Source organism: Mus pahari, chromosome 6 (assembly GCF_900095145.1).
Source record: "Mus pahari chromosome 6, PAHARI_EIJ_v1.1, whole genome shotgun sequence".
NCBI lineage: Eukaryota > Metazoa > Chordata > Mammalia > Rodentia > Muridae > Mus > Mus pahari.
In genome coordinates, this window is record NC_034595.1 from 56,047,288 (window position 1) to 56,070,571 (window position 23,284).

The following is a 23,284-nucleotide window of genomic DNA, read 5'->3' on the forward strand; positions in this document are numbered from 1 at the left end:
GTATAATCAGAACCGGAAACCCACCCCGAGCCACAGGCAAATAAAGCATCTATCTGTGTTGTTCCCAGCCAAACAGAGGGCAAAAGAACAAAGTCAGATGTTTTTCCTTTCTGAGCCATCTCCTCAGCCCCGTTCTCCTTTTGACATCACTTGTCTGCAGCGTGTCTTAGACTTCGCTGTTATCGTCCAGTGTATTGCTTTGAATTTCTTTCTACCAAGTCTTCCTAGACTGATATATTCTGTGTGTGTGTGTGTGTGTGTGTGTGTGTGTGTGTGTCTTCCCTGATTGGATTGGAAACTCCCTAAGGGCAGTGTCTGGCTATTCTTGTATTTCTAGACCAAACAAACATAGTTAAAAATCAATACATACTTGTTGAGTGAATGAAGGAACACACTGATAGAGTCCATCATCCCAGTAAAACTGAAGTTAGATTTCATTCAGCAGATGAGAAGGGGAATTTTGAAGATGTGAAAAACCAAAACCTGCTCAAATAGAACAGCAACCTGGAGATCATAAGCCTAGCGCTGTCTAACCGCAGGGCTCTTTTATGCATGTCTTGTCCTCAGAAACATATGTTTTCCAGGCCTATCATGTGAAAACTACTGAGTATAGATGCTAGAACCACAAATGTCAGGCACCCAGAGTCTGTTCCTATCCTGAGGGGTTTTCTTGGCAACATTCTGACTCCCGAGCCATCTCAGAGGCCACAGCTCAGTCTAGCAGCAACTCATCACAACACACGGAGTTCTAAAATTATGCTATAATGTCCCTCTTCATGGACAAATTGGTCCTATTTCAAAATCTCTAGGTCGTAGAGTAAAAATGGGTTGAGCCCCATATGATCTCTCTCCCAGGCCCAACACCAGAACATCAGCTGAGTTCTGTCACTACTATGCCTGCACACTTAGCCACTGCCTCCCCACCCCCTCTGCTCCCAGGCAGGGAGGATTTCAAGGGTTAATGGTTATTGCCTTTCAGAGGCCCCTCTGTGTTTACTTTGAGAAGGTCAGGCCCGATACTGTGGTGTGTTGCTGTTCTTCTTTTCAAAGCTCTAGTATGAATTTGATAAAGTAAATTGTTGTTCTAGCAGGAAGCAGTTAGGGGTCACAAAATAAATAGCCGTAGAATTCAAATAAATCCGAAGAATAAAACCAAATAAATCCGTGTGTGTATGCACTGTGATACATAAATATACTTTTTTTTTTTTTTTTTTTGGAAAGCTAGTGTTTTTATCGCTGCTGGTCTGGACCAAAGTAATTGAAAAATTGTGCAGCTCATGGAACTTTTTTCTTTTTCAGAGGTGGCCTGGGGCTTTGAACAATGTGACATGAATATAATTTTTTAAAAAAACAAAAAGAGAATTTTACTTTTTAAACAACTGCTTATTTTTGTTCACGCTCCCCCCCACCCCCAATATTCCCTCCCTACACAAATGAATTTCACATTTGGATGAAACCAATTTGCAGTGTTAAATTAAGGATTTAGGCACTTAGAGTGGTTGACATTAAGCTCTAAAAGAGTGAAAGATTCCTCTTGATTTTTCCCCTTGAAGAAGGGGGGCACAGTGCTTAAAGGATGCTTTAGAGTGACCTCTCTGGTTTATTATAAACACAAACACAGAGACAGTCCTTTGTCAGTCTCAGGATCTGTGTAAGGCAGACCCTGTAGATGTCTCTTTGGTGTGGAGGACTGGCAGAGCTGGGGGCTGGAGGAGCAAGGGTCTGATCAGGGGCAGGCTTTATGGTGCCCTGGCTAGGGAGGGCCATAACATGCTCATGCCAGAGCCTTTCAAGAATTAAATCAGCCAGGTGTGGTGGCGCACGCCTCTGATCCCAGCACTTGTGAGGCAGAGGCAGGTGGATCCCTGTGAGCATCAGACCAGCCAGGGCTACGTACTGAGACTCTGTTTGGAAGCAACAAGAATCTCCCTAGTAGGAGATGACTATAGTATCCATGCAAGACTTCCAGTGGACATTTGCTCTTGCTTCCAGGCTTTGAGGAATGTCTGGGCAGGTGGTAAAATCTAATAGCAATGACTTCTGAGAGAGTGGAACTAGCAGGCCATTGATAATCAGTCACTAGGGCTGAGCTCAGTTCTAGTCGATGACTCTGAATAGTGAGGGGAAAGACTTGGAAATGGCATTGATTGAGCCAGACCCTTTGAAAGAGGCTTTATGTATGGGAAAGTACTGCCCATCACACGAGTTTCCTGCTAGGCGCCTGAGATGACTGAGACCAGAAGCCATGGCTAGGAGCTGGTGGGTCTGGGATTCAACTCCAAGTCGTCTGCCTCTGAGGACTGCACAACTGCATGGAGCACGGTCGTCAGATGAGCTTCTTAGAGCAGAGATAAGGGCCCCAGAGAGGACACTCTGGACACCTAACTGAATATCGTTAGCCTTGGATTGAGTTAATTATTCTTTAAGATCTGGTATTAATTTTTATCAGGGTTTGGTAGAGCTATGGAAGACCCCGTTCCCTACTCTTTCACGACCTCTTTGAGTGCTTTGGTTAAAGCAAACAAACAAACAAGAGAACAATGCCATTTTCTCTGGGCCAGTGAAAGGGGAGATGGGAACTCCTGTAGTGAAAGCGCCACAGACGCTACAGAAAGCCGCAAACACCGCAAACATAGGAATTTCATTAGTATTTCCATCTGATACTTGGGCTAGCCTCTGCTGTAAGGTGTCCCCCCTTTGGCTCGTTTGCACTGATAGCTTTTCTTTTCTCTCCCCTCTCCCCATGTGTGTATTCCCAGCGGCTCTGCCCTTCCTCATCATTGAGACGAGCACCATTAAGCCTTACCGTCGAGGGTTTTACTGCAATGACGAGAGCATCAAGTATCCCCTGAAAGTCAGTGAGACTATAAACGACGCTGTGCTCTGTGCAGTGGGGATCGTCATCGCCATCCTGGCGGTAAGTGTGTCCCCTTGCCTCTCCCATACTGATCTGAACTTCCTCCTGTGTTGTACGGCAACATATCCAAGCCAACTGACGGTTGCAGCCAGCCAAAAGAGGTGGCCACCAAAGAGAACTTAAGTATTGTTTTGTCTCCTGCAGTTAATACTATTTCCAAAAGTCCATATCTACTGGGAGATAAACATGAACATTTAGCATCGTCTTTCTATACTATTTAATATGTGTTATCTTCACAACAACCTCATGGAGTTTAGATAATTGATTTTTCTCTTCTAATGTCCATAGAGTAAGACTTAGTTAATCTACGTGGTAGAGTTGAGATTAGCACAGAGACATCCCTTATGTCACCGTCTGATCTCTAAGTCACTGTGCTAGAAGGCTGAGAGCCATCCTTGTCCTCTGGCCAACATGTTTTCTGTGGTCTTGCCTCGCCTTTGCTGAGCTGCAGTAGCAGTGGCAATGTCCTTGCAGTTTTCCAGCCTACTGTTTAGTTTTCTGGCCCCATGGCTATGGCGGTAAGATAAATAGGACTTGGAATTCCGAGCATTTGAACCAGACCCCACCCTTTGCTAGCAAGCCCCGCATCTTTTACAAGGGAGCTTGCAGGTTGTTTTCACGGTGTCACAATAGAGTATAAAAGATCAAGAGTGTCTGTTTGCTGTGGAAAACACCATGACCAAAAGCAACCCGGGGAGGAAAGGGTTCATTTCAGTTTACATTTTCAGGTAGCAGTCCAGTATTGAGGAAAATCAGGGCAGAAACCTGGAAGCAGAAACCGAAGCAGAGACCATGGAGAAATGCTGCTTGCTGGCTTGTTCAGCTTGCTTGCTTTTAGCACCTAGGACCGACCACCAGCCCAGGGGTGGCACTGCCCATAGTGAGTTGAGCCCCCCACATATATCATCAATTTAAAAAGTGCCCCACAGACAGCGTGCCCCACAGGCCCGTTGCGGTTTCCTTTTCTCAAATGGCTCTAGCTTGTGTCACGTTAATATAGAACTAGCAGCACAGTGAGTATTGAAATACTTAATTGCTGAATTATTTAAAAACTGTATTAAAACTCTTAATCGCTGAACAGGTTCCTAGGCTGTAAGTATATGCGTCCCTTAAAGGATAGCCCCCATGAACAACACTTCAGAAATGTGCCCCACATGAACTGTGACAAGGTCCAGAATTCTTTTAAGCAGTACTAACTAGCTCCTGGGGATTTGGGCATGACCCACCTGGGCCCTACCCTCTTTTAGTGTGTCCATTTGAGACGGGGACGGTGAGGGTCATCCTTTGAAAGCTAGCAGAATGATTTGTGAGGTTTACATGTTTACGGCTGTCTATGCCTCCAGTGTTGTCTAGGTTTGTTCTCTGCCCTTGAACTCCTGCAGTGGAGTGCAAAGGAGAGGCTACACATCCACCAGGAATCAGGAACCCTGTAGCTCCTCGAATTGCTCTCCTGTGGAGCTTAGCTTGGAGATGGCGCCTTGGGCTGCTGTCCCCGTTGTGCAGATGGAAAAATCTGTAGCCCAGAGTGATTCAATAATAGACAAACTCAGAGTCTAGCTAATAAGACCTGGGGTTCACTATGCCTGGTTGATTTCAAAGCCCCTTTCTTTCCTGGTTTTCAGACAAATGGCTAACCTTTCCAGATGAACTGCTCCAGGGGATAGGCAGTTAGCTTATTAGGCCTGGTTTGGGTTGTGACAGGTAAGATACTGGTAACACAAGTTTTTCTTGTGACTTGCAGCTCTGGTTATAAACTCTGAGCCCCCCCCCCCCACACACACACGCTTTGGTCTCTCTCCTCTCTCTCCCCCCACAAGCCAGGCACACAATCAACAGTTTGAATTGGAGCAATAGCAAGGAGAACTTGTAGAATTCTTTCCAATCTTCAAAACAAAAAAAACCCCAGCCCATTTGGCAGACTAGTAGCTTGGGAGGGCTCACTAAGGATCTCTGTTCAAAAGCTGAAAAATAAAAGGTCCAATTTACTATTGCTCCAAATTGATGGTTGTGGGAGTTCTCCTGGAAGAATGGCTTTTCCTGAAAAGGGCATTTGTGGTGGAAGGCAGATAATTACAGAGTATCTCTTGCTGAAGTTTGAACAGGTGTTCTTGACAGCCGGGGGATTGGCTAATTGAATGCTTTAAGAGCCCGCATTATAATCTAGGAGTCTTGTGATAAGAACAGGTCCAGGACAGGTACATCACATGCTGTTCAGGCCGTCTACCAGGTGTTATCCCCAGCATGCCATGGGGCTGCTGGCAGGCACACAGGAGAAAGTGAATTAAACACCTTTCCGATGTGAATCAAGTGAAAGATTGGTATCAGTAACCCTCAGTTTCCTCGTCTATAAAATCAAAAACAGTATTCACAGTGCCTCAAAAGGATTGCCGTTAAAGTCAAACACCTGTGAAGTGTGCTAGATGACATAGGCACAGCCCCTGGCTTCTCCCAGGCCCCAGGATGGGCAAAGGAGGAGACAAAGCAACTTGACTGGAGGCTGTTCCCTCCTTCCTGTCTAAGTGCCTGTCCCAGTTAGCAGGTCTGCGCCTGCTGAATGCCTCCCCCAGAGGTTCCAACATTCCTAGTTTCTTTTCACACCTGCTCTTGGGTGCTTCCTCGTCCTGTCCCTTTACTAATGTCACCTTGATGGTTTCCCTAGATACCTAGCTTTTCTTGAAACAGTCCTGTGCTGGGCTCTTCGATACAGGATAAGCAATGGTGTCAGCAAAAGAGATTTCAATCAAGCCATTGTATGGTTCAGAGATCCACCAAGAAAGATGCAGAGCACACAGCAGGGCAGATGAGATGGGTCAGCAGGTGGAAGGGCTTGCTGTGCAATGTGAGTTTGATTCCTGGGACCCACCGAAAGGTTGAAGGAAAGAATCAACCCCAGAAAGTTTTCCTTTGGCCTAAACTCCATAATGGTCAATGTGGTATATGTTGCAAAACTCCTCTGCCAATAATAAAATAATAATGTAAAAAATACTAGAAAAAAAAATACATAGCAATAACAGCTGTCCTGATCAAGAGCTACTGTGTTCCAGGGAAACATGGAGATTGTTGATAAAGTTCACCCTTCAAGAAACACCAAGAGCTACATAAGGGTATAAGCTCTGCTTCACACCTGAGCTCCTCTGCTGCAGGGCAGGTTGCAAGTTGATGTGCCTCAGTAGATTCATCTGTTAAGTGGAAAGAGTATGTAAGTAGTCGTGTTTGCTAAGGTTTTGAAATGTGATCAGCGTGCTCGTGCACACTCAAGAGTAACTCAATACCAGACATAGTAAAGTTTACCCAATGAAGGTTAGCTGCCTTTATTACAAATGAGGACAGTTTCAAAGTGTGGTGACATGACTTAGCCAAGATGGAGTCTGGAAAAGAATTCCCACTGTCTTCACGTCACTAATTAGTTAGACCCGAGGCCCCTTGCTTCTCGCTCCTCTTTGCAATAGGACTTCTACCTCCTGTTCCAGCTGCCGATTCATTTAAGCCAGAGGCACATGTGACATATGTGCTCCTGTCACCTATGGTGGTCTGCTACCCTGCCTGCCTGCCTGCTTGCTGTCATGCCAAGAATGCTCCTGGAGAAGAGTTCCGTGAAGACCTCAGAGGCAGATGAGTGACTGGTGTTGGTATGATCAGTTCTGGAGAAGCTATACAAACTATGGACAGCAGCAGCAGGCTGTATTTCCCCCTCCCAGCTTGACTGCCCCATGAGCCTGGCTATCTTCACCAAGCGTTGGGCTTGTGACCAGAGAGCTTGAGGGACAGTCATGCCAAGGGAGCAGGTTGCTGCGTAACCGCCCCGGACCTGCTGCTCAATGTCAGGTCTGTTGCAAACCTTGAGAGAAGCCTTGACTGCTTTGGATGCCCTTGAGCCAGTCAGCCCAGATGCCACACAAAGGAATGGAATGGCGGAGGAGATCAGGGTGATTGCGAGATGCAAGTTGTCAGAAGTTGTAGAGAAAGCAGACACCTTTCTGAGGCAGAACCTATGGAAAAACTCTCGTCATTTTGACCTCTTTTTCAGATGTGTATTGGATTCTGGAATTATAGCATAATAAGAATTCCTTCCAGGTCCACACAGCAACAGTCACTACCCTGCCTTGAATAGGCTTAATGACTCTAGCAGAAGCCAGGGTAGGAGCAACCAGAAAAACCCCATGTCCTATCTAGCTTTCTCTCCTTCAGCGGCGCCTGGCACTGCCCCACCAAGTGTAATATGGGGAAAGGTCTTAATATGGCCCCAGAATGTTCATTGTTCTGTTCAATAATCATGGGCTCAGTGCTTGCCAAGCTCGCACCCCAAAATGGGTTCACATAGATTGTTCTTATCTAGGAATCGATGCACAGGAATGTCATAGGTCACCCTCCCTCCCCTACAGGACTTAAGCAAGCTACTTCCCCTGTGCAAAAGTATTTGTCCCAAAGAAACTCTGACTTTGGCACCGCATCCATCTGACTGTAAAAGTGAGATGGCTAGTCATTAACTCCCTGGGCTTATTTTGGCCTTTACATCAAGTGCTCTCTCGTGTGTGACCACTTTGATCCATGCTTCCTTTTCTGCAGTGGGGTAGCTTTTCTGTGCATATTCTCTCATTGGGCCCCCATAGTCATCTTGGGAGAATTAACATTAAGAGCCGAGACAACTGAGACTCAAGGATAATCAGTGACTTCTGTATAACTGGCTAAGTCGGAGCAATCGGCTTGATCCTACAACCAAGGCTTTCAAAGTCCTAACACCTCCCTCCGCTGGCCTCTGCAGTCTGCCCCTCTTCCACAGCTATTTAACAGGCCTCTAGTGTACCAGGTGTGGGGTATTGATGGCGAAGTGCACACTGTTTCAGGGGACAGCCAGCAAGTGCCCCATCTCAAACAAGTCAACAGTGTCTTCGCTACTCATTGCCTTGTCATGGGATTCCTGTCTAGGTTTGGTCCCTCCGGCTGGATGACAGGTTCCTGGGAGACAGATGCCAGGTCTTCTCCTCTGATGGTACATGAGGGGCACTGAGTAAACCTCAAGCAGGTATCACTAGGAAGCATCCTTTTCCTCCCCTACCTCCCCAAAATCCCTGAGAACGCCCAGCCTGCCTACCTCTAGTCCTGTAGTTAGTGTGCTGGTTTCTCTTGCTTACAAAATTCATGTTCTATTAGCTCCACAAGGTAGGGATTGATCCAATATGACCTAATATTGTTAGTTCAAGACTCAGGCTATGGTACTTTGGATAAGTGTATAAAAATGACCAAGTGTGCTTTCAATCATGGACAGAAAATCAAAAGCATTGGTCCCGAGATGCCCAAGGATCTTGTTTATTTCCCAAAAGCCTCAAATATGCTCCGTGTGGAACACGGGAGCATGCTCTGTGTGTGCCACATGCAAATTTCTTACTGAAGAGACAAGAAGAAGAGCTTAATACCTCCAGGACTTGTTTATTCAGGATCAGGCTTCAGTTGGCCCACATCTGGACTTCATTAGGTCTCCTCACCCCCACCCCAACCTCCCTTTATCTGTCAGAGGTCTGCCAAGAAAACAAGGTTCCCCAACATTGCTCCTCATTAAAGGTTAGTTGAGTTTTCAACTGAAAAAAAAAGGGGGTGAAGCTGTGCTGGCCCAGCAGTGAGTTTAGTGGGAGACCTAGTCCCCCAGTTTACAATCCACTCCATCTGTGCAATTACCAAGACCACCAACAGAGAGGCCACATTAATCCTTCAGTTATGTTGTCCCCTGATCAAATGGCTGCAGAGTTCTTCGGAGACCCTCTTATCCCTGGGAGCTTGTGGGCGGGGGAGGGGGGGGATCTATTTGTGATTTAACAAACAGGCATTGACCCCCCTCTGTCTAGGGTTTCGTTTGTTCCCTCTCCACCGTCCGTGTCACTCCAACTGCCTGGAAAGAGATGAGGCTGGCAGCAGTTCCCTTCTAGCTACGCACAGACCTTGGGGTTCATGACTATTTGAAATCAGTATCTAGGATGGAGCTGACAAGTCTCCGGTTTCAATAACAGCACTTATGAGTCTGAGGGATAGAGTCTGTGTAAGTCGGCGTGTGGCAGGCGGGGACAGAGTCAGATCCTTTTATGAGCTGAGGGACTAGAAACTAATTTGCCTTATCTTAAACGCTCTTCAGCGGCTATATGAAGTAGGCATTATTTTCCCCATTTTATGTGTGAGCGAAGACATTGAAGCGTACATAGGAGATGACGTCATCCAAGTTTACTGTGCTGAACAATCGTGAAAGTGGGCATTACAACTTGGGTCTGCTTAAACGCCTAAGTATTTTAATGAAAGAAAAAAATTTTTTTTTGATCTCCAATGTATTTGGAGCTATGCAGGGTTTTTTTTTTTCTTTTTTTTGTTTGTTTGTTTTGTCTTTCGTTCGTCAACTATAAAAACTTGGAGTTCTTAGTCTTAGAAAGTTGCATGTGTGAAGACCGAACACCCAGGCCAACAGGCAAGTGACCACTGGTGAGAGAGAGCAGGCAGTTTGTGTGAGATAATTGGAATAGAGGAGACGAGCTAAGTGCAAGGTCCTAGACTCAACCCCCGGTATAAGAGAAAAAGAAATGGAAGAACAGGAGGAGGACGACGACGATGGTGACAGCTGCCTGTGTGTGGAAGATGCTTAGTGGGTTCTTCCCTCAAACCACACAGTCATGGTGATAGACACTGGCCCCTAAGCTGAAGTATAAGCTGGCCCTTGAAGCATGCGGTCTAAAGGAGAGGTGAGAGAGAGTACACCAGCAGAGCTATTAAAGCTCAGGGAGAAGAGTAGAGTTAGGGAAAAAACAAACTAAGGTCGTGGGCTCTAGGGACGAGAGAGTGCTTTAAGGAAAATGCATGTCGAATTTTCCTTCTACTTGGGACTGAGAAATACACTGAAGAAATCTACTATTCTCCCCTCCTGCTTCTCGGTGACCAAGGGACAGGCTGTGAGCTTTGCAGTCCCTGGGATCTCGGAGAAAGAGGACTTTGGGATCTTTTCACACACAAAGACTTGATGATAGTTTTTAATGAGCACGCATCCTATCTGATGATCAGAAGGCTCTCAAGCTGCTGGTGCTAGCACCACTCTCTTGTTTGTGGATAAGGAGCCAGGTGTAGCATAGGGAGCCAGGTTTAGCGTGCCTGTTACTCCTGGTACACAGGTGAAAATGCCTGAATTCGGTGCCAAGACCAGCTGGCACTTGAAGTCCTCCTTGAAGGGGGAAGGGTGGGATTTTCATCAGCGATCCTGACTTGCAGGAGAGGGGGGCTTTCTGTAACAATGGAGGAGATTTTGCAACTCTAGGGCACTGGCAGGAACTGCAAAGCAGACCTGTTTGGCTGGAGAAACAGGGAAAAGGGTGAGGGCGAAGTTCAGGTAGACAAAGACGACCAGGGCATGACTGTCAAGGTCTCTGGTGGTGAGGAATTTTCACTTGAGTTAATTGCTAGAGAGCAACAAGAATATTGTTCTAAGTTAGCGGGGTCAGTTTTTTTTAACTATGGTAAGAATGAAACCTGAACCCTTGTGGTGGCAATATGAGAGGAACTAGGGGTGGGGGGGGAAGATGACACAAGGAACCTGTGGATAGTTGCTGATGGCGGTGAGTAGGGAAATGGAGGGGTCTTAAGGGTCTAGGTTTTTGTAGTTAGGTATAGGGGCACATAGACTAGAAATACAGGAGTGGTGGAAGTTGTCTGGGGGGGGCAGGGTGGGGCTGGGTTAAATCTTAAAATTTGATCTATTAGCATCAGTTTTGTGTCCATTCGGGTGAATTATCAGAGGCCAGGGACAGGATTGATGGGACGGGGCCCATTCGTCCTTAGGAGATCATTTCATCCTCACAGAGCTGTTGAAGCAGCTAAAATCACAGCAGAGCGCCGGGGATACCACGCCATGGAAGACTTAGCATTTCTTGAGTAAAAGCCAGGTGTGGAGACATTGGAAACAGAGAACGTAGCTTGGAAATAGGAAGAAATGCACAGTGGTACGATATCAAGGAAACCTGACAAATTCAACATGAAAGAGGACTGTGAAGTTGGCAGCCTGCAACACTCTGGAAAGAGCTGCCAGGAGACTGGCATGAACTGGCAAAGTATCTCTTCAAGGAGGCCTCTGGCTGGGAGCACTTGCCATTGGGGAAAATAACTGTACTCCAAACCATGTTCTTCAGGAGACCTGTGGGCACAGGGCAGCCACTGATGGTGACAGCCATAATTGGCTTCTGAGGTTTCTCTGGCCTCTTTGTCATCTGTGTGTTAGAAGTCAGAGCTGTCACACCCATGGAGCCCAGAACCGCCACTGTAGCCTGAGAAATGTCTGTGACGTTATAGCCTTTCTCAGGCAGCATGGCCCTAAAGTGCCAAAATGCCGGAGACTGACAGCTGAGTGGGAATTTTCCAATCACTTAATTCTGCTCAAGTAAAGATCTGGCCATTTCCTTCTAACAGATGGAACATTTGGCTTCAGAGAAAATTCAACTCCATTTCTGATTCCATCTTGAAAGGCAGAACCCAAGTCTATTATATTTTCCCCTTAGCCTCGAGATTGAGGAAAAAAAAAATTCTCCACCAAATGTTTGTTGAATGAGTCTCTTCTGGCACAAAGAAGTTCGTTAACCCACACACACACACACACACACATGAGGTATGGGGGTTAGGGTAACAAGGAGGTAAACATACTAGTAAACTCAGAATAGAAGACCTGTAGGGGTTGGTCTGGTGTTGCTTGTATTTAAATGCTAAATACTGGCTCCCAAGATCTGGATGGATCCACTACAAGAGACCTTACTTGTGTGCCTTTGTATTTGGGACTCAAAAGACCAGCTATCTTCAGGGACTTGAAAGAAACCGCTGTCTTGGTGCCATCAGGAAGAACCCAGGAGTGAGGGAGAAGGGCAGGTGTCAGTGCTAGGGCTGCTAAGCTGTCCTGCCCTTCTCCCCCTTTAATTCAGAGTGACTCACAGGCCTCTCTGGCCTTCGCAGCTCTCACTTAGAAAGCGTCAGTAATCCCAGAGTGACCTGCAGGGCTCTGTGAGAAACAGACAACTCGACAGAGGGAAAAGCGCTTTGTAAGCTGTAAAGTTCTATGTAAATATTATTAAAGCAGAACTGAGTATAGTGGCGTTAGCCCTTCAGAGTCAACCGGGGAAGACTTTTCCGTTTCTAGAAGAGGAATTGTTAGGACATACTGTGTAAAAAGTATGACTTTTCTTGGGGTGATTTATAAATAGAGCAAAATGTTTAAAACAACACAGCAGCGGAGTGGCAGTGGCGGCAGCGGCGGAGGGGTCCCTCTGCAATGGGCTTCTTCTCTTCTATCTTGTTTCCTGGAAAGATCAAAATCAAAACCACCACACACGTATTTTCTGCTTCTGCCGTGGCAGGGCATACTTCCCACATCCTAATCGTGCAAGAAGAAGAAGAAAAAGAAAAGGAAAGGAAAAACCAAAACCAAAATGAGCCTTTCAAAGTGCCAGGCATTTGACATATCACCCATTGAATTCCTTGCCAGCCTTGCCAGGTGGATATTATTAATGCTATGTTCTATAAGGGAACACCTAAGCCCAGGCAGGTGAAGTCAGGTGACTGCAAAGGCATAGATGATCAAACTGAGAGTGGCTCCCAGGTTGGTGCCACTTTCTCCACCCCACGCCCCTTCCTCCCCAGTAAGGCTAGCCTAAAGACCCTCTCCATTTCCCCTCCAGAATGGAACATCTGTAAAGATGTGGGTAGCTGGGCTCTTTTTCACCACAAAAGACAGGAAGAGGCTCTCTTACAGTTGGAGACAACCTCCCAACCACTGGCTTGCCAGCCAGGACCCGTCCCTTTCTGTCCCCTTGTGGCTTAATTGCCATGTCTTCCTCTGAGTTTCCAGACTCTGGGCCAAGCTCCTTAAAAGGCAGGTAGGGGAGAGTTCTCTGCCGGCCTGGCAGCCAGCCATCTCCCCCCCCCCCCCCCCCCCAGATCCACTGCTAGCTGCTTCAGAGAGAGATCAACATAGAAGATTTTTTTTTTTTTCCCAAAGTGAAACTTATCAGAACTTTGCTGACTGCGGCAGGAATGAAGGCCTTGGGGGTTGGGACCAAGCCTTTGGAGGAGGGGGTGGTGGTGCTCATTTTATGACCCAGGAATGAAAACATTGTGAATAATGAATAAAGTCCGAAAGTAGTAAATCTCAGACTCCAGAGAAGGCGAGTAACAAGTCAGGGAGCGGTTTAAGCCTTCGCCCCTCCTGCAGAGGTGCGGCCCAAGTTTCATTAAATAGCCTTTAAGGGTTAGGATTACAAGAAGCCGGAGTCCCCTGGTTCATAATGATGATTTATGGCTGTGTTGTCGACTCCACGACCCTTCTGTACAAGGGATGGAGAAAATACATAATTTGCTGCTCATTAACTGTGCAATCTGTCAGGGCGGCTCCAGAAGCCATGTGGTCCCGGAGCCTTGCGTCTGCTAAATGGCTTCAGCCAGGCTGTCCTGGAGACACAACTGCTCCTCCACCAGAGGAAATGGTTTTGATAACAATGGCACTAACAAGCTGGTAGCCTGCCCATGTCTTGGAACTGAGAAGACAGTGGACTTTACTCCTTGGTCACCTCCCAGAGGTCACCTCCCAGACCCCATCCTTCAGAGAGCCCCAGAATCCCCATCTGTACAATGGACTTGCCTTGTCACAGGAAATCACAGTGCATGATGCTCAAGCCAGGATTTCTTTGTCTCAGTCAGTGACCTGGTCCTGGCAACTCAGGAGCAATCCGAGGGCAGGCATTGTGCCCCAGAGCCTTGGTTCTGCTCCCGTCTTATAGGTGGTTCTTACAAGCAACCTTCCTCTACTGTTGTCTGACCTGTTGCCTCTGCTTGGTTAGGAAGCTGGGTCAGAAGCTGAAGAGATTTAATGACATTGCTCTTATAAAGTAGTAAGTCATGATTCTGCAGATAGAGAAACAGACCTGCTCCAGATTCACCCTGTGAGTGGATGACTCCCATCATGGTTACTCGATACTTATTCAGTGGCCACCCCCCACCCCCTGCACGTAAACACACCTGAGCGTGATTTATAAATAAGAATCAGAAGGAGTCAGCAATCGGGTCTGTGGCAGTGGACATCTGGAACTTGTTAGCCTGTAAGATTCCATACGGTAAAAGGGTAAACAGGTTGGAAGAGGGAAATGGGTTTGAGGATGGAGGTAAAGAACATTGGGCAAAGACTGAGTGTGCCTGGGTGGGATCTGTGGGCACACATTCATTTGGGCCCCAGTCTCGTCAGCATAGAATGGTGGCCTTCATTTCTGACCTGCCGTGACACTCAGATTTCATCTCTTATATGTTATCAGAGGGACCTCGGCAAGGATTAGGGGACATTTGTCTCTTCCTTCGGTGAGCATTTCTGAGGACCTATGAAGAGCTAAATATTCTGCTCTCTCGGGGAATAGCTAGGCAAGCATGCTGACTGGGCCGGCCTTTGACCATCCCCTGTCCCTGTAGAATCATCCTTAATGTGATCTGGAAAAAGTGTGGCGCTTAAAAACACAGCACATTTATCAACCAGGGCTCTCGTGTCAGCACGCATTGCTCCCTCTCCTGCCCCTGCTTGCCGCTGGGCCCAGCCGCTACGTTTATCCTACACACCATCCTTCCCCACACTTTGGGGCCTTTGAGGACCCAGGTTAGACTCATGCTTTGATGCCTTTCCCCACTGTAAAGGAATAACGGAACCTCTGCAAAGGAGTGCCCCGGATGTGCCAATCTATTGCTTCCCTTGTGGTTGTGGACGTATCTGCTCACCGAATGGGCAAGTGTGGTCCATAATCCATCCTTGATGGGAGGAAGTGTGGAAGGGACCTTTGTGGTGAGTGATGAGCCGACCATCCCTGCTCCTAGCCTGGAGTTGCAACCAGGAAGTGGCCACAGCTGTGCTGTGGAGTTAAGAAAGAGGGGGGAGGGGGCACTGCACGGTTGGTTTTACCCAAGCAATTCGGTCCGGTGGCAGGGAGACACTATCCACATGTGCTTCACCAAAGGCAATTTGATCTAATGACAAAAAGATGCTGTCCACAGTAACCTTACAGAGTGACAGCTGGCCCTTGCTTGCTGAAAAGCCAGGCAGTTTGAGCAGCAGGAAGACCGTACATTGTGGGAAGAACATGCAAGCCAGGCTCCTCCTTTGGCTTTCAAACCCAAGGAGAAAACCCAGCTTGATTGAGGAATTCAGACTCCAAAAGGCACCGTGTTGAATTTTTCTTGGCTTTTATTTGGGTGTTTGTGTTTGTTTTTGAGACAGAGCCTCACTGTGGAGCCCAGTCTGGCCTTGAATCCTTCATCTTCCTGCCTATGCCTTCCAGCGCTGGGATTGTAGGTGTGTGCCACGGTGCCCAGGTTAGACCAGTGTTTTGTTTTTTTTTCATCATACTGCATATGTGAAAAATAAAATTGGGCTAGAGATGTCAGTCAGTGTGGGGCCTGAGGTTCAATCCTCAGTCTAGAAAAATAAATAAATAAATGTTAATAAAAATAAGAAAGAAAAAGCCTGTCTTTCCATGACTCGGCACTTTTCCACCAGCATTCTCTCTTATAAACCATGCACTCTGCAGAGACAGCAGCCTCCTTTTATGGGGAAGGAGACTGAAGCATGTGAGGCTTTGAGGGGTTTAGAGCCCAAATGTGTGGAGTAGGTGGCAGAGGCTGGATTCACTCAGGACCTGACTGGGGTATTCACCATGGAAACACCCATCAATGCTAGCGCCAAGGTGGCAGAGTCAGTGGTACTTCACCATATCCCAGAACCATAAAATTTGCCTACGTGGTTCCCCTGACATGCAACCACCCGTAGTCATGCTCTTGAGGCTTAATTTTCTTTTGTTTTCTGTATCTGAGTCCTTTTTTGATGAATACACACACACACACACATATAGATTAGTCTCATAAACGTGTATATACATACACTTATCTTGTGGGTGGTTCTACTGTTGGTGTGGAGATACTATGGCGATGTAAGGATCTTTTTAAAGAAGGAAATGGCAGCCATGTTCGCCCTTGGAATGTTCCCCTTATGTGTTTGTGTGAATATGCATACTTAAGTGGGGAATTAGGAATTTGTAGATTGTATCTGAATCTGTTCTCCTGTGTTACTAAATGTGGTCTTCAAGGACCACATTAGTGCCTCCCTAACTCCCTTGTTGGTTTCCTTTCAGATCATCACGGGGGAATTCTACCGGATCTATTACCTCAAGGAGAAGTCCCGCTCCACCATTCAGAACCCGTATGTGGCTGCTCTCTATAAGCAAGTGGGATGCTTCCTTTTCGGCTGTGCCATTAGCCAGTCCTTCACTGACATCGCCAAAGTGTCCATCGGGCGCCTGAGGCCTCACTTCCTGAGCGTCTGTGACCCTGATTTCAGTCAGATCAATTGCTCCGAGGGCTACATTCAGAACTACAGGTGCAGAGGAGAAGACAGCAAAGTGCAGGAGGCCAGGTAGGGCGCCACCGCCACCACACAGAACGACACACGGCAGGTCGCCATCTCCATATAGTGCGGATTGGAGAGCACCTACTGAGTACCCTCAGGTGCTGCTGGGCTCTGGTGTTGATGAGGGAGAAGACATAGTACCTACTCTCGAAGAACTCACAGGCCAAATGATTGAGGCAGATGTGTAGATAAGTCATGTGGGTCCAGCGGAGGTAAACCCACTCATTCTCTTGTTTATTGATGCCTGCTATGCTCCAGGCATGTGTCCAAAGCACTCCTGGGGATGCAAAAATGAAGGAGATTCAGTGTCTGCTGTCAAGGTCAGAGTCTAGGAAGGGAAGACAGATGAGCGAGCACAAGCGGACACCGGGGATGTGAATCCCTGTGAATACAGTCCTTTCATGGCCTTCTCTTGTCCTTACAGGAAGTCCTTCTTCTCGGGCCATGCCTCCTTCTCCATGTTCACTATGCTGTATCTGGTGGTAAGTTCCTATCCTCCAACAGGAGCAGAGCTCAACCCTAGCTTATCCTCTTACCATCTCTGAGGACATAGTTCATGTGAAATCCTTGTGGGGCGGGGGTGGGGGGGGGATGAGCTGGGAACATTAAGTTTTATCAGAGCTCAACTTTACCTTAACAGAAGTGCCATTGCTTTCTTAGCTTTTTCTAATTTTCAGGTTAAAAACCTCAGTTCACCCTGCTGTGAGGTAGGGACTGTGTGTCCATTTTGGAACTATAGAGCGCTAGAAGGTACCTGCGTCATGTTTACGGTGCAAGCGCTGCTTTCTGGAAGGCCGAGGACACCTTTGTTACAGATAGATAGCACCCTGGAGCAGGAGAAGGTTATTAGACCCAGAGAATCCAGGTGAACTGTCAAATTGACAAAAGCACCAGCAGCGCCGTTCAGCTTCAAGGGTTCTGATCCCCAGTGCTCCTTCACTGTATGGTTTGTGTCCATTCTGTATCGACAGCACGCATGCTGTGGTGTGCCTGCGGGGGGGGGGGGGTCCAGAATCAGTTCTCTTCCACGCTTACCTAGCTTTCAGGGACTGAACCCGGATCATCAGGGTTGCTTCCATTGCCAAGTATCGAGTCTCTTTACCCTCTGACCCATCTCACTGGCCTTCCTTATCTCCCTTGCTAAGAGCGATTTGGCTTTTACAAAATACTTGTGTGTCCAGGAGGACGTGTGTGAAGCGCAATATTCCTATTTCCTGGATCCAGAGACAGAAAGAAGTGTGTCTGAGTTCATTTTCCTTGGGGGTAGAGATGCGATGAGGGTTCACAGGATGCTCTTCCAGGGCAGCTGGCTTCCTTGGACACGCCCCAACAGTGCGGATAGACAGCCTCCTCTGCTCTAGCTGCCTGGTGGACAGCGGGCTGCTCTGCTCCCCTTCGTCAGTTAGACATGGCCTTCCCTGTTTTTCCTCACTCTGTGAGCCACAGCAAAAGCACTTCCTGCACTCAGCTGGCCCAGTAGAGTTCAGCACGAGAAGGTGGAGAGGTCAGACGTAGCCGTGGAGAGCGTAAGCTGTTTGGAAAAAGAACATTTCGATTTCAACTTTCTTAAGAAACATAATTAGGAATTGGAAAAAACAACAGAGTTTGTTTTGTTTTGCTTTTCCCCTTCCAAGTTCAGAGGCCTCTGGCTCCCCATTACCCAGGATGCAATGCTACAGGGTGGGCCCCAACCTATAAAATCATTCGACCTGGATTCTCACTTACTCACGCACAGGGCACTCCCCTCCGCTCTTCCTTTGCTTGTTTTTTGTTTTGCTCTTAGAAAGGATAATTTAGCAGATATTTAAGAGTTTCTGTTCCCTGTGTGTATTTTACCAGGGCTGGAAGCAATTTCACAAATGTAATTTCAGTATTTTGTAAAAGTGCTTAGGAGAATTGTATGTGTTCATTTGCCCCTTGATGTCCCTTCATTTTATTCCAAGAGAAAAATTCCGAATTCTTTTGAAGCCTTTCCTGGATAGAGTATCCTCTGCAGTGACCCAGAAGGTGTGCGCTGACATGTTTGGGGCGTGGGTTTGGGGGTCCTGCTGTGTGCCAGGCACTATGTCTGTAGCTCACAACAAAACATCCTCCTCTCTCTGCACCTTAGGGGCTTGACTTTGATTATCTTGTTTGTGAAACAGGCTCGAATCTGAGAAGTTAATAAGGACATTGTGCAGCCAGTAAAACAGAGAAGGCGCTTGAAGGATAGCCATCCCCAGTGGGCACCGAGGCCCCTTCTTATTGTGCTAGCTACAAAAAAACTGAAACCAAACCTTTACAGAAAGTAGCCTATGGCATGTGAGCGTTGGACGTCATTTCAATCCCACCTGAAGGGGAAGACGCCAGCCCTTCTTGCCTGCTTTGATGTGCTTATTCCACTCCTTGGTCCTTCAGGAGCTGTGGTTACAGAAGGGGGAGTCTGTACAGAGGATGTCTGAGTGAGGAATTCATTGTCATTGAAGATGTATTTGTATCTCTCTGAGGGAGGGGAAAATTTGTGCCTTCACACTTCTTGGAGAAGGGAGTAAGGGAAGCTGAAAATGAGAGAAAAAGAGAAAGAGAAAGGAGAGTGAGGAATGAATGGATGGATTGACGCTAAGCCCTTGTCTCCTGGTATATTTTCATATATGTGCATGCAGGTCCCCATACATATGAACACATACACACACATACCACACACATTCATGCACGCACCCCACCTGATTACACGCACACCACAGGATCTTAGGAACAAGCGCAAGAATGCACACATTCGATGTTCATTCCTTGAAGGCACCATACATGCAGAAACACACACATAGACATAGACACAGAGAGCCCCCCTGCACACCAAGTTATCTGCCTTAAAGCAACCTCGGAAGCAAAAGGCTGAAATCGAGAGCCCCATTTTTCTTCAGAACTAGGTTTCGTGTGGCATTTCACAGAAATCCTAGGCTTTTCCAGTGCCCCACGTGCAAAACTTTCTCAAGGCAGTTTGAAGCCCGACACCCGAGGGAGGACGGGAATCCTGAGATCAGCTAGACAAGCCCTTCAGGCCTCTCCCAGTGCTTTTATGGTGGACTTCAGGAAGTGCCAGGGTTGGGCATGGATCCTGACCTACCCATATATACCCTGAACTTTTCTAAGAACCCGTGATCCGTGGCTTTCCTGAAGCATTGGGGAGAATCATGGGTGAACCAGCTGAGCCCAGGGCTTGACTGCTTTTGCCCCTAGAGTCACACAGATGCCCATCACAAGTTGTGAACTATGAGTGAGATACTTGCCTCGGTGTACTCATCTGTAAAATGGAGAGTGTCACCTGTATCTTCGTTGCCACCACTCTGATCTGGCCCTACTTTCTCCATCTGACAAAGGAAAGCAAGAGTGGGAGTCAATGCTGTTCACCACTCTCTCAGTCTGCATGTTTTAAAGAAGTTTAAAGTCCTCTATGTGCTAAGAGGAAGGGCAGTCATGGGGGCCAAACTTGTGCCCGTGTAACCATGGTATTCACAGACAGGGGCTGATGAGACACACCAAGCATCCCCACTGTGGGCCTGTCAGCTTCAGTCATCCACTGCAGCTTCCGTAGCTTTGAAGGGCACTCCAAATTGCATTTGGATTTGCAAAATGGATGGCTAAGAAAAAACCATGGCCCAAACCCCAAATTATCTCTGGGCACGGAAGCTTAAGGACAAGGTTAAGGATGTTAGAGATTGATGCAGATGCTAATAAACAAACAAAGCAACAGCACATACCTCTGGGCCTTGGCCTGTGTCCCAGGGGACCACATCTAGATTGGCCCTTTGCCTCCATCATCGGGGTATGAGGACATTGTAGTTATCTGGATAAAACAGCAACACTAGGAGGACAGACACCAATTTTTGTAGCTCACCTGGTATCTCCACTGTGGTAGCAGATTCTTTGATACCCTCTAGGGCTCCTCTGAGGGCTCAGACCTGGGCCTTTCCCATTCAGCATTCCGCAAATATTTAGTGAGCTCCTGTTGTGCACCAAGTGCCGTGATAGGAGTGGGGAGATGGAGCTCCATTAGGCTTGATCACACAGTTCAGACAGAGGGCCAGGAAAGCAGAGGTGATAGCATGACCCCTTGGGCTGGGGAGATGAGTGGTTTATTAAGGCTGTTTGGAATCATGGTGCGGTGGATCCAGTGAGATCAGGAGGAACCAGGGAAACCCACAGTACATAGAAGCACACACTGCGCCTCCTGCCTCCAGAGCGTCAGGTGTCCCGTGCAGTCCTGCAGTGGGGGGGTTGGGGGGGGGTTAGAGAGCACACGTGATAGCTGATCACTAAGCTCTGGGATCACAAGCCCCACCTTTCCCTTCTGCAGTGCATACAGGCTGCAGCAGGTTTGTATCCAGGCTCTTCCCTGCAAGGCAGCACCTTGTCCTTTACATTTTTTAGGTGTCCTTCTCAGAGAAGCCCTCCCTGACTACCCTGCTTAAACGAGACAGCCTCATCCTAGCCCTTCCTGTGCCCCTTCACATCCTTAACTAGAGTTCAGTGAATGGTTGATGAATGAACGAGTGTTGGATGACCCTCAGGACATTTGATGGTCACAGTTCAATAGTCTTTTGTATTCCAATGAATCCTACTTATGGACTTGTTAGATTATCAAGAGCCCATGTGGCCTAGGGACAACGCTTCAGCCTCTTTGCTGAACTCTTCTTTTTTTTTTTTTTTTTTNTAAGTACTCTAGAAGAGGGCATCAGATCTTGTTACGGGTGGTTGTGAGCCACCATGTGGTTGCTGGGATTTGAACTCCGGACCTTCGGAAGAGCAGTCAGGTGCTCTTACCCACTGAGCCATCTCACCAGCCCCTTTGCTGAACTCTTTACCCATTGGGTTTTTCTGTACTGCCCCATGAGAACTGTTTATATGTCACAGGATCTGTTGGGTACCAAGGAAACAGGGAAGTGGCTGACCTCTGATGGCCACATTCTCCAGGCTGTGGCTATTAGTCATTGAGGTTTTGTTCAGTGTTTGGAATCCCAGAGCATAGGGTCTGGGGTGCCCTTGAGGCATTCCCACAGATCCTGGGAGAACATGTTCCAACTTCTCATTGGAACATGATTGCTGTTTGGGGAGGAGGGGTGCGCAAACCACTGTACCAGATGTTTTTCCTTTCCTCTTCATTCCATCTGTCTATTCATCTACCGATTTGTGAGCACTTGTGAGCCAGGACCCGTGTGAGCACCTGGAACCACCAAAAATGCTCGTAATTTTGAGGAGAAAAAGCATAAAATCATATAGTTGTGACAGAGTCGGCGAAGCTCCCCAATTCAGGCTGGGGGTGGATGGAGTCCAGAGTTTCCATAAGCTCTGCTGATGAGCTCAGGGACGCCCAGGCCTGTGCCTTCCACTCACTTAGACAGATGATGTGTCTGCCTTTGAGATGTGAGTGTGTATCAGCAAGTGAGCCGGGTGAGGTAGAGGAACCTGGAGCCCCCAGAGCTTGTCCCAGATGACAACTGGATCACTCCTTGGGATGATCTCTCTCTCTCTCTCTCTCTCTCTCTCTCTCTCTCTCTCTCTCTCTCTCCCCCTCCCTCTCCCTCTCCCTCCCCTCCCTCCCTCCCTCTCTCCCTCCTGAAGAGATAAGTTTAAGACTTGGGCTAGAGTAATGGTTCAGCGGTTAAGAGTACTGACTGCTCTTCCAGAGGTCCTGAGTTCAATTCCCAGCAACCACATGGTGGCTCACAACCATCTGTAATGGGATCAGATGCCCTCTTCTGGTGTGTCTGAAGACAGCTACAGTGTTCTCAAATACATTAAATAAATAGATAAATAAATAAATATTAAAAAAAAGAAAAAGAAAAAGAAAACCAAGACTCGGTGTCAAGTAGTAAATTTCCTGTAGAGACCAGCGACCCTTGGGTTATATCACAGATTCAAAAGCTCCCTATTGCCTTGAGCGACATGGCCTCTTCTGTGCCAGTCTCTTCATCCGTGCCATAACATCCTGATGTCCAGCTGTCGTGATGATTGTGGCGGTTGCAGGTAACTAAGCACCTAGCTCACTGTCTACCTCAGTGCTTGGCACAGTGGTCACTTCCTTTCCTTCCCCCTTGATAATGATGGAAAATGAGATTTGATTTCCTGGAAAGGAAGAAAGGGTCAGGTAAAAAAAAAAAAAAAAAAAAAATCTTTTGTCTTCCAAGCAGTTAAATAATAACTCTACGGAGGGAAACTCTGGTTTACATCATGTGGCCTTCTGCCAAGCACAAGAGGCCAGGGCCAGGAGGTAGCCAAGCCGGAGACCGGAGAGCAGGAAAGCCTCTCGCTCTGGGTGTGGCTGACCTATCCTGCCTCTCAGGAAGGGGTGAGCTAGGAACCTGAGGAGGACAAACTGCCTTTCCTCTCTTAAACCACCTGTCCCAAGAGCAATGGAAAGGAAGGGAGAGGACTGTACGGACCTGTTTCTCCAGTATGCAAATCACAGTGTGCAACACAAATGACTTAGCAAGAATTAGAGAGGCTGAGAGCAGGGCTCACACCCTGCAGGCTCACACCCAGGTAGACAGCACCAGGCTGGAACTCAGTATAAGGAGATCTTGTATAAGGAATTCCAACTCTGCAGGATCCCAGTTTTGAAGCTAGGACCGGGTCGAGAGCTCCATTTTTGGAGTATGATATGGATGCCAGGGTTCCATGTGTATTCCCCTGGGGAGGGGAGGCAGACACATGCCTTTTACTGTAATCCTCCCCACACCCCTAACCAGCAGTCAGCTCTGGCTTAGCCACTGGAAGCACAATCTTAGCACCAGCACTTAGCACAGTGACTTATCGTCACTTCTGTCACTTTTAGCAACAAAACAAATTTAATCGATAATATGTCTTTCCAGTTTTTGAACATGATGCACACTTGCAGCATTTTTAACAACAACAACAAAAAAAAAATGAGCGGCTCTCGGGCTCAA

General features: G+C 47.4%; 1 protein-coding gene across 1 annotated transcript in view; it reads left to right on the forward strand.

Annotated features, from left to right (window-relative positions):
- The window catches only part of Plpp3 (phospholipid phosphatase 3), a 74,196-nt gene that overhangs the window by 34,642 nt on the left and 16,270 nt on the right, over positions 1–23,284 (forward strand). Inside the window, exons 2-4 of the mRNA XM_021200442.2 lie at positions 2,760–2,917; positions 16,087–16,367; positions 16,786–16,843. Of these exons, the coding sequence (XP_021056101.1) occupies positions 2,760–2,917; positions 16,087–16,367; positions 16,786–16,843 (497 nt within the window). The remainder of the gene's footprint in view (positions 1–2,759; positions 2,918–16,086; positions 16,368–16,785; positions 16,844–23,284) is intronic.